We start from the raw sequence: 15,677 nt of genomic DNA on the forward strand, positions 1-15,677 counted from the left end.
TTCTTTACGCGCTCTCCGGGACGCATAGCTGTGGCGCGTAAAGGATTTTCAAGCATCAACGAATGCAACGTTCACACGGACAACATATAGCATAACCCCCATTTACATTAAACATAAAAACATAACCTTTTTACCGTGGCACGCTTGGTTACGGATTAGCCAATCTATACGGAACGGAGAGATGATCGTCGAAGATTTACTTTCGGTTTCACCTAATTTGCATAACTATTGCACATACATACACACCCAACAGACAGCTGACCATTCCCATTCTATAAGTTTATGCAAACACATATGCACGCACGCGCACACACACACACACGGAGAGAGATAAGCTCACTCCAATGAATCAGCTTTCTATAGTCTGCGGTTCTGAAAGGAATAACACGGCCTGGAATACACACGCGCGCACATATAAACTGTGCTGTTTATAATAATAATCTGGACCTCGGGGGTCTTTATTGGCCACACAGTGAGACAGTGGTCGCTGGTAGAAATTGTCTCCTGAATTTTTCCCATCCAAGCTGCCCTACTCCAGGGGCAACTAGTGGGCTGCCATCGTTCACTGCGCCCGGGGACCAAGTGTGTGGAAGCTGCATGGATGTATTGAGGTTGGGGGCGTGGCCTGTCAATCATTTCTGACTGACTCGCCCTATTTGACACGCCCACAAAACGAGGTGAGCTTGGAGAGGGGGAAAAGTGGGCATATAAAAATGAGTTTTATAGTACAGTACTTAAAAATGACAGAATAACAACACTTATGGACATATTCCCTTTGATTTTACATAAAGATAACTGGCATGTATCACATTGAACCACTGTATTATTATAAGAATATTGAGAGAAAAGTACCGAGCAAATACGGCAGTGGTAGCCTAAAGCATTTAATTAAATAACTTCTCTTATATTTTGTATATTTGTTTGTGTCAAGAAACAGCTGTCCTTTGCATGACTGTTAGAATCAACCAACACTTCATAATAATTATGGGTAATGTTGATATTAGCCTTTGAGCACTGAAGTAATTTCTCTGTTGGGACGATGCTTACATTATAGTCTGGCTGTAACACGCAAACACCGCAACCTGCATGTCCAGCTTTCTCTCTGGACCTCCCCAACAAATATGTCTCCCCTGGTCTGTTGTCCAAACTTAGCCATGCAAGTCTACACCACATGCATGTCCCGACTGGAACATAGAAAGAACATACGGTACTGTACTGTACATAGCTGGCTGTATGGCCCCAGGGTACAATGGCATGTTAGGGGGTGTGCCTTAGATATGGCTTCATGCCACTGGAGGGTGTGTGTGTGTGTGTGTGTGTGTGTTGATATATGTTGGAGGGACAGGGGGGTGCATGTTTAGTGAGAGAGAGGATTGGTCCCAACATGTGTCTGGCTATATTAAGAAACAAATTCTCATCTCCTCACTTCTGTAACCCTAAACCCCATTTATTGTTTATATCCACCCGACATCCTCTCTCTTTCACACACACACACACACACACACACACTCTCACATACACACACACACACACTCTCACATACATACACACACACACATACACACACACCCACACACTCTCACACACATAAATACACACGCACGCGCACACACATATCACCATCACCACATGCAAACACGCTGTCAAGCACCGTTATGTGCACCCTGGCCCAAGGCGCTTTACTGCCTGTCAGGTGGGCAGAACCAGGCGGAGCGTAGCAGAGCTGGACATGATAAAGGATGAGTTCAGAAGGGCTGGACATGATAAAGGATGAGGTCAGAAGGGCTGGACATGATAAAGGATGAGTCCAGAAGGGCTGGACATGATAAAGGATGAGTTCAGAAGGGCTGGACATGATAAAGGATGAGTTCAGAAGGGTTGGACATGATAAAGGATGAGTTCAGAAGGGCTGGACATGATAAAGGATGAGTTCAGAAGGGCTGGACATGATAAAGGATGAGTTCAGAAGGGCTGGACATGATAAAGGATGAGTTCAGAAGGGCTGGACATGATAAAGGATGAGTTCAGAAGGGCTGGACATGATAAAGGATGAGTTCAGAAGGGCTGGACATGATAAAGGATGAGGTCAGAAGGGCTGGACATGATAAAGGATGAGTTCAGAAGGGCTGGACATGATAAAGGATGAGTTCAGAAGGGCTGGACATGATAAAGGATGAGTTCAGAAGGGCTGGACATGATAAAGGATGAGGTCAGAAGGGCTGGACATGATAAAGGATGAGTTCAGAAGGGCTGGACATGCTAAAGGATGAGTTCAGAAGGGCTGGACATGATAAAGGATGAGTTCAGAAGGGCTGGACATGATAAAGGATGAGTTCAGAAGGGCTGGACATGATAAAGGATGAGTTCAGAAGGGCTGCCTGACGGTGGCACAGACAAAGGGGGTTTAACGTTTAACATTTAAAGCAAGCAGTCGTGGGAATTCAGCGTTGTTGCCTTTTATAGTGTAGTGATTAATCAGAGGGGGGTGTGGCCAAAGTGACAAGGCAGGGCAGGGTATTTAACATCAGGGGTTGTGCCCCCCCAAATATTTTGGGTGGCACAGGCTCCATTGTGCTGCAGTCTAGCGCTGAGGACAGATCTTATTGTTTGTGTCTCACGGCCATGGCGCCCAACGAGCCGCAACCCGTGAAGGAGGACGCCGCGTCGGCCCCGCACGCCGCCCCGGAGGCGTCCTCCTCGGCCCCAGCTCCGACCCAAGAGTGCGAGCCTGCTCCCGCGCCGGAGGAGGCCCCCTCTCCGGACGCCCCCGCTCCGGACCCTGCTCCCGCCGAGGAGGAGGGTCCCACCTCGGACGCCGCGCCCGCCCCTGCCCTGGCTCCGGAAGCCCCGGCTTCTCCTGCCCCTCCCCCAGCTTCTCCTGCCCCGGCCCCAGAAGCTCCCGCCCCGGCCCCAGCTTCTCCTGCCCCAGAAGCTCCTTCTCCTGCCCCTCCCCCAGCTTCTCTTGCCCCGGCCCCAGAAGCTCCCGCCCCGGCCCCAGCTTCTCCTGCCCCAGAAGCTCCTTCTCCTTCTCCTGCCCCTCCCCCGGCTTCTCCCGCTCCGGCCCCAGAGGCTCCTGCCCCTGCTGCAGCTGTTGGCAAAGGTCCTGCCGCTCCCACCAAAGCCCCACCTCAGCCCAAAACGCCTGGGAAAGGCCCCCCCTTCCCAGGCGCCAAAGCTCCACCCAAAGGATTCAAAGTCCCTTCCAAAGCTGCGTCTCCCGCTCCTTCCAAAGCTCCGTCTCCCGCGCCTCCCAAAGCTGCTTCCCCTGCTCCTCCCAAAGCTGCTGCATCTCCCGCTCCTCCCAAAGCTGCTTCCCCTGCTCCTCCCAAAGCTGCTGCATCTCCTGCCCCGGCTGCTCCCCCAGCCCCTGCCCCCGAGACTGCCCCTGCTCCTCCTGCCCCAGAGCCCGAGCCGCCCAAGGAGCCTACGGCTGCCCCCAAGAGATTCATAGTAAACGTAAGTGCCGGAATTCACAAGCGTTATGTTTTAATGTGGCTTTAGGAAGAATGTAGAAACCGAAGTGTTGCTGGGGTATCGCTAGAGGCAACAAAAGGTGACATTAGAAGATTGGCAGGATATTTTTTTGTATACTCCATCTCTCACATACTCATATTTCTAGCAGTGATTAGCCTCCCAAATATGAATGCATTTCAAATTTTGATGAGACTTGATGAGAAATGGTATTGCTCAAGTTTCCTTATCGATCTGACTTAACTTATCGATCTGAATACTTCATGCTTGCTTGATCACCTTGTTGAGAGGGGTCAGGGAAGAATTTTTACAACTCACTTTTTTTCTGGCCCCCGGGTGAAACTGTTTTTGCTTCCCTCTGGAATATGTAGGGGTGGGTCGTATGCCCACCTCCCTTGTCGTCTGTAAAGCGCATTGTGTTGCCTCTGTGTATGAAATGCGCTATAAAAATAAAGCTTTGATTGACTGATTTATGATGAATAAGATTTGCAGCAGCAGAGAGCCTTGCGTGATGGGAGGTGTGCGTCAACAGACCCCCGAGCAGCGAGCGACCTCTTCCAAAAGAGGAGCGATCAACATTAGTGAACAGCTGTCATCACCTTCATCCAGGAAATAGCAACAGCAGCCTACAAAAGAATAGGCTTTGTGAATAGTGTCAAGTGGCATTGTCCAAAATACAAAAGGACTTGACGTCAAATTGATAAATTAACGACTAGACCCCTAAAATAGTGAATGTTAATTGAATATCTCCAAATCCAATATCTGTCAAATTATTCTAAATGATTATTCTAGAATTAGACTGGTAAGAAACACCACGTGTTGATACTGGACTGGGGATACCATCAGTGGACAGTGTGTACGGTACATGAAGCTAATCCAGGCCCCCTGGTCACTAACTTACCAGTTTCCCTGTGCAGCTTTACATTCCTATTGTTCTTAAAATAGCACCTGTTGTCATCGGGGGGCAGGAGGGGGTGATAATTTTCGGACTTACTATATCTATACGTACAGGAACACAGTAGTCCACTGCCAGAAATAGACCAGGCGTGCGTTTGAACCGCTGCCCAGTCCTGATGGCGTCCTCCACATCTGTCCAGTGTAAAAGGGTCAGAGCCAAGCAGATGAAGTCGTCCTGATCTTCAGTCCATTACATTGTGGTCTTGGTCTTTGAGCCAGAGGTGTTGGTCAGAGTCGTTGGAAAAGAGCCAGGTTTTTTGAGACCAACAAACTTCCAACGAGTTTTGGATTTCCACGTATACATATCTTTGTTTTGTCATGGTTGTGATATACTGGGTTTTGGATTGTAACTCTGGATGTTGTCCTCTGGTCCTCTGACCTTTACTCTGGCAGCAACGTTACCGGTCATGTGGTCAGGCCATGGTGCACTAGCCAGTGACAAGTTCACACTCACAATTAATCTTCTCTTCGGCTATTGACATTTTAATTACTGGGTCGTACTTCAGACCTGATATACAACAATGAGAATGGATAAATCCATGGTTTTATTTTTTATAATTTCCTTGTATTATGATTTTGTTTCAGACTGACTTTTCCCCAGACCAGGTTGAAGGTAGGAACAGTTAAACTGCTAAAGAAAATTGTCGCATTCAGGTCGATACATTTACCATTCTGTGAGTGAGGTCTTTAGGCCCTGTGCTCGACCAGTTTGTTGATGCTTTTATGTTTATGTTTGTGTCTTGCCTCTCCAGAGTTCAAAGAGGCTTTCTCACTCTTTGACAAGACTCCCACAGGAGAGATGAAGATTTATTTTGCCCAGTGCGGGGATGTGATGCGCGCCCTCGGACAGAACCCCACAAATGCAGAAGTCCTGAAGATCTTGGGCAAGCCCAGACCAGAGGGTAGGTCTCTCAAGCCAGTGTGAAAGATCTTTGGTCACTTTAAAGATAAAGGACCCAGTTCAGCTGCCCAGCTTGATTGAAAGTCTATTTTCAAAGTCAAAGTCAGTTTTATATAATTTCTAATAATTTATATAATATAATTAAAAATCACGTTTATTTGCCACATACTACATCATACAGGTACAAGAAGTAGTGAAATGTTCTTCCGTTAGCTCCTAGATAGAACATTTCACTACTCGTTGTACCTTTATTCTGTACAGTATAATAGTAGTCAGAAGTGACTGGATCAAAGATGAGTTTGTCAACAAAGACCATTCTCTTGACATTAAATTGATCAATGATGTATTGTCTTCGAATGGTGAATGATAAATAGCGAATGATGCAAAATTGTACGAAACTTCCTAAAATATCGCTACTTCTACAGTTGTAAAGTAAAGGTTTGATTTGCCAAGATCTCTTGACCTCTAAAAGTCCACCCGATGTGGAAACACAACAACACATACCAAAAAACACAGGTGTGTTAAACAAACTGACAAGCAAGTTGTTGTTCAATGTTGTTGATACAGCTCTGGATACATTGGCCGTGTTTCAAACCCAGCGGTGGATTGTCAAAGAGACACTGGATTAAGTATTTATCCATGAGATTTAGTCAGTAGACATGACACACCACAACACAAAGAGATACGTAAGTGTGAAAGTTACATGGATTAATGGTTGTTGCCACCACTGTTTTTCCTGTCCAAGCCAGCGCATCTAAAATTCCATGGCAGAAGCATTCGAGGGATTTGCAGTGGTGTGAAATAGACCGCGATGCTTAGTTTGATCTGCCTTGGGACATGGCCAACGACAGTGTTTGTGGAAAAAGCATTGGCTATACCCAGGATCATAGTTGCTTTGCTCATAGCCTCGTGAAGACGGCCTCTGACAGAAGCTCTCAAATATCTGAATGAACCGTTCATCACAGACCTGTGCCATTGTTGTGGCCCTGAACTAATACTGTTGACACACAGTGTATGAACCTTAACCTTTCAGACATAGTCCATGAAGATGAATGTTGTCTGACTGACTATGCATACCGCTATTATGCCAACAAATATTTACAAACATGGCGACTTTCAAAGCCGTTTATTTATCGTGACACACCTTATGACACACAAACCAGCTCAGTGGCCTTGTGGTTAGTGTCCGCGCTGAGATTGGGAGGTTGGGCGTTCGATCCCTGGTCGAGTCATACCATAGACTATCAAATGAGTCATACCATAGACTATAAAATGAGTCATACCATAGACTATCAAATGAGTCATACCATAGACTATAAAAATGTACCCAATGCCTCCCTGGCACTCAGCATCAAGGGTTGGATTGGGGGTGACTCCCTGTGACACACTAGCATCAGGTCCAGGGGGTGGACTTGTACATCATGATCAAGCTGCCTCACACTAAGGAATCAGGAGATAGGCTCCTGTCCTATGGGCCACTAGGCTCCAGAACCATTGGTTCTCAAGGCTACTTCTTTTTATGACACACAACACACACGTGCAATGGGCTGCGACACAGAACACACACACACACGCTGAAGCGGAGGACAAAGAAATGTGTCCTCTGCTTTTAACTCATCCTCATCCTCATCCTCGCCCTCATCAGTGGCGCCCAAGTGCTCAGTCCTGGTCCTGGTCCTGGTCCTGGTCCTGGTCTTGGTCCTGGTCCTGGTCCTGTCTGGTCCTGGTCCTGGTCCTGGTCCTGGTCCTGGTCCTGGTTCTGGTCCTGGTCCTGGTCCTGGTCCTGGTCTGGTCCTGGTCTGGTCTGGTCCTAGTGCTCAGTCCTGGTCCTGGTCCTGGTCTGGTCCTGGTCCTGGTCCTGGTCTGGTCCTGGTCCTGGTCCTGGTTCTGGTCCTAGTGCTCAGTCCTGGTCCTGGTCCTGGTCCTGGTCTGGTCTGGTCTGGTCCTGGTCCTGGTCTGGTCCTGGTCCTGGTCCTGGTCCTGGTCTGGTCCTGGTCCTGGTCCTGGTCCTGGTCCTGGTCCTGGTCCTGACCCTGGTTCTGACCCTGGTCCTGGTCCTGGTCTGGTCTGGTCTGGTCTGGTCCTGGTCTGGTCTGGTCTGGTCTGGTCTGGTCTGGTCTGGTCCTGGTCCTGGTCCTGGTCCTGATCAGGGACAGGACTGAAGAGCCTCTGTTCTTCTGCCTGTTTTTTTTAATATTGGGGTTCTATGTGGAGGGAACCCGAGTGAGCACAGAGAGAACATGCTCCTGAATGCATCTATGAAGAAGCCTAGGCTAGAACCATGCCACGTTTCAGTTCCAGTGAGCTTTGAATTGAATACACTTGTTCTTTAATTATACAAAATACATCCTGTTTTCATTCCAGAGATGAGCAGTAAGATGCTGGACTTCGAGGCCTTCTTACCCCTGCTGCAGGAGGTGTCCGAGTGTACCGACAGAGGCACGACGGAGGACTTCCTGGAGGGTCTCCGCGTCTTTGACAAGGAGGGCAACGGCACCGTGATGGGCGCTGAGCTACGCCACGTACTGTCCACGCTAGGTGAGCGTTCAGGCTCTGTTCCACCACCCTGAACACCCACCCCTAACACCCATCCATCAGATTTGATCATCATAGGTGGCGCAACATTTGAATAATTACCTATGTATGATATAAAGATGCTAACACTTCAAGAGGAAATGTCTTATGCAGGAATCTTCACTGGGTGGGTATGTTTGAGAGTTTATTAATAATCAGAAGACCCTCACGGCCATTTTGGGACTGACCCTTTTCAGTGGAACCCAGTAGGCCAAGATGTACTTAGGTGCCCCTCCCCCTTTTCTCCAACTCATTTTCTTCACATTTTAGAGAGGTAACCCCACCTCAAGTGTAGCAAGGTCCTAAGATGACATTAACCAATGAAAATGGGTCATATCCCCAGCCTAAACCGAGCCAGGTTTGGCTCATATGCATGGTATCATATGTATGATCATGTTGAATGCAGGAGAGAGGATGACAGAGGAGGAGGTGGATCTGCTGCTTGCAGGCCAGGAGGACACAAATGGCTGCATCAACTATGAAGGTGGGGAGGCAACAACTAACAGTGCTGCAACGTCTCCATCTAGTGGTCAATATGTGGAATCTCACACATGCTCACACAAAATAATACGGCCCTTTCTTTCACTTCTAGCATTTATTAACTATATCATGGCTGGTTGATCAATCAATCAATCAATCAGTCAATCAATCAATCAAGTAAGTATGTGGAAGGCTAGGCCTATACATTGTAATTTAATTAAACATGTTCATAATTAATAATTAAAGTATTTTTTTGCAGTGACTTGGATCCTCCTGAAGTTGTTAAATCACAAAGACAAGAAGTCTGGTGCTGAGAGACACGAGGGGAATGTTTCTATTCAGGCCACGGGGTTCTTCCTCTCAACTACGTCAAGGGCATCATTCCCTAAACATGTTTACTGTGCGTTTTTGGAAATGCAATTATTGGATTAAAATGTAAAAAGTTTTTCAGTAATTTATTGAGCAACTGTATCCATATTCCTTATAGTTTCGATAGATTTTAGTGAAATGTGAATTTGGTGAACAACAAGTGACAGGCCAACATATCCCCAAGCAGACCAAATCAAATCTATTACCGAGAGACTGCCGACCCGGTGGTCCAGACAGCGCTCTGCTGTGGTTCATGTAAACTCTCTGTATTCCCCAAGGGGAGTGACCGCTGTTGAAGGATAAACCAGCAGATGTTTCCCATGGACACACATGCCAAGACCCTGACAACAGACCCACAACAGAGACTGAATTTCTGAATGTGAAAACTAAATCTCGCTAAATTTGAGTCGCTCCTCAGTGATGACATTTTTCACTCATTCAAACATTTGTCTCACACTAACCAACCAATGACTCCCTCTTGTAATCCGTCAGTTGATTCAGAAACGTATTAAAACTCTTATCATCTGTTGGGCGTATTATACACCAATATTACACCATAAAAAACGGTATACTTTAATAAAATACACTTAACGCCATGATCAAGCATGCATAGTATCATTTCTCTTAGACAGTGAAAATGAACATAATTACAAGGATGTATATGAGTTCAGGTTTAATTTGTCCCTGCACTCCCTGTATAGCACAAACATAAAAAGTATACTAATATTTCATATATAGAAATGCTCCTGAATTTGAGGGTAGTGTGTTGTCTTTGTGTATGGAATGCGCTATATAAATAAAAGTGTGATTTGAATTGAACAGAACTGCATTGTGGGAAATTAAAAGCTTCCCAGTAGTCTACAGGCACGGTGGCTCGGTGCGTTACACAGTCGCCTCACAGCAAGGTCCTGGGTTCAATTACAACATTCTCTGGCCTTTCTGTGTGGAGTTTGCATGTTCTCCCTGTGCTCACTCGGGTTCCCTACACACAGTAGAACCCCGATATGAAAAACATGCAGAAGAACAGATGCTCTTGAGTCCGGCCCCTGACAAGGACCATGCCTGAACACTTAGACTCGGTCCCCGGGCGCCACTGACGAGGCTGCCCACTGTTCCGGGCTGCTGCCCCTGGAGGAGGACTGTTTCAATGAGAGAAATGCAGGGTACAAATTTCATTAGTGACCGCTTCAACATGTGTGTGTGTGTGTGTGTGTGTGTGTGTGTGTGTGTGTGTGTGTGTGTGTGTGTGTGTGTTGCCGCCCATTGCACGCGTGTTGTGTGTCACAAGCTGTATGGACTTAAACAACTTTGGAAAAAGTCAAAAAACAATGTTTCTACTGCAGTAAACTCCTGTACCTCCTGAACTGAACGGTGTCAGAGTGCTGCTGGTCCAGGGTGGGTTAGGAACAGCGTGCTGGTCCAGGGTGGGTTAGGAACAGCGTGCTGGTCCAGGGTGGGTTAGGAACAGCGTGCTGGTCCAGGGTGGGTTAGGAACAGCGTGCTGGTCCAGGGTGGGTTAGGAACAGCGTGCTGGTCCAGGGTGGGTTAGGAACAGCGTGCTGGTCCAGGGTGGGTTAGGAACAGCGTGCTGGTCCAGGGTGGATTAGGAACAGCGTGCTGGTCCAGGGTGGGTTAGGAACAGCGTGCTGGTCCAGGGTGGGTTAGGAACAGCGTGCTGGTCCAGGGTGGATTAGGAACAGCGTGCTGGTCCAGGGTGGGTTAGGAACAGCGTGCTGGTCCAGGGTGGATTAGGAACAGCGTGCTGGTCCAGGGTGGATTAGGAACAGCGTGCTGGTCCAGGGTGGGTTAGGAACAGCGCCTCAGCATCTCAGACCCATATGGCTCCAGCAGCACCACCTGGTTCTGACACTCCCAGCTGGGACTCATCCCACTCACCTTCAGCAAGGAAACTAGTGGCAAATGTTGTGCAGGGCACATTTGCAGGGCGAGAGAAAGTGTGTGTGTGTGTGTGTGTGTGTGTGTGTGTGTGTGTGTGTGTGTGTGTGTGTGTGGAAGAGGGGGGGGGGGTGTCTTGGCTTGCAATGGAATCGTTTGTTCAACACTCACATTCAGTTTCTGGATGTTAATAAATCCTCTGTCATTTTCAAACTAAATGGATTCTCAATTCAGTGTGAAAGTTGGCAGTGTATGTGTGTGTGTGACGGTAAGGGCCACAAAGATGGAAGTCAAAGTACAGACAAGAGTCTACTGTTTTCTACCCTGTCTAAACCATGTAGCCTACGGTCAGTGTACTTAGATAGTATGAGGTAGTATACAGTGCATACGTCCAAAGGAAGGACTTGTTCGATTTTAATATAGCCTACTATATTTGTTAGGCCTACTTGAATTATGATTCATCTAAAATAGGCTATCCAGAGCCAGACAGACATGTCGCACTTGCAGACTGTATCACAATGCTGCTCTCGGGCGCCCCTGACGCGCTATGGCATCTTGGAGAAGTGCGTCAGGGAACCCGTGCGCTCGGTGAGCCACTGCGCTGTAGAGACAACAACTGCTGTCTACACACAGGTGAGTAAATCAAGATCATTCTATTATTTGAGCGACGTACATACAAAAGCAAATCCACCGTTGTTTTACTAAAGAGCTGAAGTGCACAACTGAAGGAGGCTTACCTGTCATATTTACGTAATAGGGTCGTAGCCTAATTCTTAATCAGCGTCTGGTCATAAATGTTTTTTCTATGATGTGGGAGAGGTTGGGCCTGTAGGATATTCGTGTAGGTCACTATCAGAATTCTTGCTATATATTCAGAAAGAGAATATCGTAACCGTGAAAATTGATATCATGGACAGTGATTTTAGCAAATCTATCAATGTTTTACAAAGAGGTACATTGTAACTAATGTGTTTAGCCTACGATGCAACAAAACATAGTGTTTTCTTATATTTTTCTACCTGTAGCCCAATCACCGAATATGAAAGGATATGCAATGCACGGGGCATGATATCCTATTCTTTCTGTTCGTTGCCTTGTTCATCGGTTGAACTGGTCAACAACATTTTGATAAAGCCATTTGTGAAGGCACATTTTAACAACCCTAATCCGTCGAATATTTCTAATCCAATTAGATTATAATAGGGGGGGCTGTAATTCGACATTATTTGATGGACACCCATTATTGAGCAAGTGCAGTAGGTTGGATATGGAGACTATCTCGAGTAGCCTAGGCTCCGTTATCCTGGATCTTTCGCTCCATTCTTCCATGCGCCTATAGCCGCTGCTCAGCAATGGCGAAAGCATCTCATTAGGCTATACTGTGATAGCGACATCAATTAGGCAGCATTCGGCATTGTGGACAAAAACGAATACGTGCATTTCTTCCATCAACATTGTGATTAGTCCGAATGTAAAGGTGGAGGCGAGGGGAATTGAACACTGAAAATTGAATTGTTACTGTATAATGCAGCACAAATGCCAAGCCCATTTCGATATGATAAATATGGTATGCCCATCACTGAACACATGCAATGCCGAGTCTCTCCTCTTCTTGCGCACGGCTGTCAAACCTTTGAGACCATCGAGGCCATGGAGCCGGTGCTCTGCGCATCTCACGCATATGGAAGCCGGAATAATCCGCTTCAGCTCGGTCTATTATAGGTCAGTCTATAATCTAACCTACATTCATGATTCGAGCACGAAATCCACGAGTGCATGAATATTCAAATTGGCATAAATTGTTGTAGCTCGACTTTCTAATTGCAAATAATTGGCGCAAAAATGTCTCAGGCTATAGTGGCAGTCACAACGACGGTGGGCGGAGGCCGCTGGTTTATATTCATTTGTTGAAATACAAAATAGCATGTCGATATTTAGTTGCTCGGACATCTCTTTCCAGCTACTCGTTGGGAATGAAATTGGCTACATGAATGATGCTCTTTCTCTTCTCGACTGCCATAATCTTGTTTTATCCGGAGAAGTATATAAAATAAGTCTTGTTAAATTGATCGTAAGGACATTCGCTGATGGCCTCGTGAGACCGTTTGATGAGGTCCAGGCTTTACTCACCCAGCTGTGAGCCTCCACAGTAGCCCACTGAGCAAAGACACGTCTAAAAGACGTATTTTTTGTCTTTTTCCGACGTCCAAAGACATCCAATTAGGAGCCAGAATGAATGTTTTTTTTTAGACGTTCAGATATTGGACCCGTTCTGCACGTCCACAGACGTCTTAGAGGGGTCCAAGCCAGACGTGTGAATATTGAGGGGTCCAGCAGACGAACACACGGGGTTCAGGACCGACGGACGTTATTAAGACGTGATCTGAACGTCAGGCCTACTGGGATGTGTTGGCACTAAGGGAATGCATGCAAACGTATTCACGTGGGATCCGTGTTCAAATCCTCAACAAAGCTGACACACAAAGCCTAAGTTATTTGATTAAACTCAAATAGCCTTGACCACGGCAAATTAAGTACACTGACTAGGCTACTTAGAGGAATTTACCTCGTAAAATTCAGACCAAAAGTAGGAGAGTCAAACATGGCAGTTTGTTGAACCATGCAACGTTTCAGAGAAGTGTAAATTCGTTATTTCAAAGTCGCCATTCTTGGGAGTAAGTAGCCATACAGTACATTTCACAAGAATCTAAGTCACTCAAGTCCACATGCTTTATCTATAGGTTTAATCAGCTCACTTATCTGGCCCCCGGGTGATTACTGTTTTTTTTGCTTCCCTCTGGAATAGATATATATACATATGTAGGGGTGGGTCGTATGCCCTCCTCCCTTGTTCTCTGTAAAGCGCATTGTGTTGCCTCTGGGTATGAAATGTGCTATACAAATAAAGCTTTGATTGATTGATTGATTGAATCAGCTCTCAAGTGGTCATTATCAATGCTGCTGAAATACACCCCATCACATGAATGTATTCAGATTATCTTGCAACTACTAATGTCTATCAAGGGGAGGTGTGGTCACTGATGTCATCCCTACCACAAGATGCACTGTTAAATGACCTAGCCTGTCCTCAGAGGCCGGTCACATCTACCAAAACACGTGGTTCGTAGGAGTCTCTTGATCTATTTTATGTAGCCTTGTTAAGAGATGGTAGGAATGCCATAGGCTACTGAGCTTTAAACAGCATTATGGTACATAGTTAATTGGCAACATGCTGACAGAGGACTTTGGCTCATTGCACCACTAGTCCTCATTAAAGTGTCAAACCGGGGTGTGTACGTGTACCAGATCAGATGGAAGCTGCAGGCTTTGTGCACATCACGTTGGAAGATATAGCCTAGCAGCTGTAGTGTCTAAGGCCTGTATCTGAGCAGGCCACGCCATGACAACATAAAAACAATTTCTCATTTCCTGAATCATGATGCCTAAAAGATTGGGATTCTGTCCTGAGAGCCACGGTGTGCATATTTTTTCCCGTACAAAACAAGTTTGAAAGCATTGTCAGTCCTCTCAGATGTCCCAGCAGAGAAGGGTGTGGTTTTCAGCCCTGAGTCATTAAAACAAAGACGAAACATAATCCACCAATGGGAGCACTGGGCTGGGCGGTTGTTAAGTGAACATTCCGGCCGACATGCTGTCATCGGATGCTGAGGGTTCCGCACGCAGGCTGTGCCGCAAGCTGTTTCACTCGGATGTGAAAATGGAGTCCCTAATGGTTCTGCTTAGCCCGCCCCCCCTGGTAGACTAGGCTAGGCCCACGTTAAAAAGGTAGAGTCAGTGTTATTTCCGTGGTGCTCTGAGGATGGAGGATGGGAGTGTGCAGAGAGAGAGAGAGAGAGATGAAAGTAGGTCAGAGATACAGACTCAGCCGAGCATGAGGCCATTATTCTATCTAGGCTCACAGATGAACTGCACCCGAATTTACCCTCTGGGATCATTAGTTTGAGATAGAATCATTGTTCCAACTTTATTTCGTGCAGATTGACGTGCTTATTCCTTTGACTTTTCATGTTGATATAGTCTCAACGCCAGACCCATGAGAGTTCTTTCGCTGATACACTACATAAGCTACGCTGACTACGTTACTGCATGCTGCAGATCTCTCTATGGGTCTGGCACTTAATGCAAAAATCTGGTGTTCAAATCCTGGCAGTTCATTGGTAGCGCCGGAATCCCGGTGACACCAATCAGTAACGACTTTCGCGATCAGGCGTTCCCACCCAGCCTGGCCCCGCCCATCTAACCTGGGCTAGCGTCTCTCATTTGCTGCTACGACCTGTCACTCTTTAAATTTGGACCCGTCGATACGCCCTCAGAACACCAGCTTGGGCGGCGAAGTGGCACAGACTCTATTTGGTAGAATACGGAGCGATTCAACATAATATTTGAGTCTGGAGAGACTAACATTGATGCTACTTGTACTGTTTATGCTACGCAAGCTTTGAGAGCCCCCAAAAAAATAAAGGAGGTGTATGGGAGTAGGGCTGGGCGATATTGACAAAAACATACATTGCAGCGATTCAATTTTTCGCGATATATATTGCAATATATGTTGTTTGTTTAAAACAGAAATAAGCAAACTTGTAAACATACAGGCCTATGTCCTATATGAGGTTAGAACTTAACAGTGATCCTCGCGTCTGCGTACACCGGTAGACAAGTGTCTTGACTTGACTGCGTTCCAAAACGCCTACTAATAATGCGTCTCTTAGTTTTTGACAGTCATCAAAATTAAAAAGTTGAGCAAAAAGTTTGTAGCATGACATGTTTTGAGTTAACATAGCAGGGGAAAAAAGAGAAGAACATTGCAGGCCCTCGCTATGTGACGAATGCGCATGTGCACATTGTGATGGCGATACATAAAGGATATATTGTGCAGCCCTATATGGGAGACGCTAGACCTCCCTCACTGCTCGCTCATATTGTAAGATAGCAGATCTGTTCATACTAAATACTCTGAATTATGAGCGTATCAATACTTTAAACCCCCATTTTAACACTTACACATTCC

The 15,677-nt window shown here is 46.4% G+C and overlaps 2 protein-coding genes across 2 annotated transcripts in view; one reads left to right on the top strand and one right to left on the bottom strand.

Moving 5' to 3' along the window:
- The window catches only part of LOC311323906 (uncharacterized protein), a 571,429-nt gene that overhangs the window by 99,196 nt on the left and 456,556 nt on the right, over positions 1 to 15,677 (bottom strand). The gene's annotated exons all lie outside the window — the stretch shown is intronic.
- LOC311323931 (myosin light chain 4-like) lies at positions 4,903 to 8,752 on the top strand. The gene is made up of 6 exons (XM_084456265.1): positions 4,903 to 5,041; positions 5,181 to 5,330; positions 7,694 to 7,867; positions 8,310 to 8,387; positions 8,496 to 8,560; positions 8,643 to 8,752. The coding sequence occupies exons 1-5, from the start codon at positions 4,999 to 5,001 to the stop codon at positions 8,522 to 8,524; spliced, it is 474 nt and encodes a 157-aa protein (XP_084312391.1). The 5' UTR covers positions 4,903 to 4,998; the 3' UTR covers positions 8,525 to 8,560; positions 8,643 to 8,752.

Source organism: Borostomias antarcticus (genome assembly GCF_949987555.1).
Source record: "Borostomias antarcticus genome assembly, chromosome: 22".
Classification (NCBI taxonomy): domain Eukaryota; kingdom Metazoa; phylum Chordata; class Actinopteri; order Stomiiformes; family Stomiidae; genus Borostomias; species Borostomias antarcticus.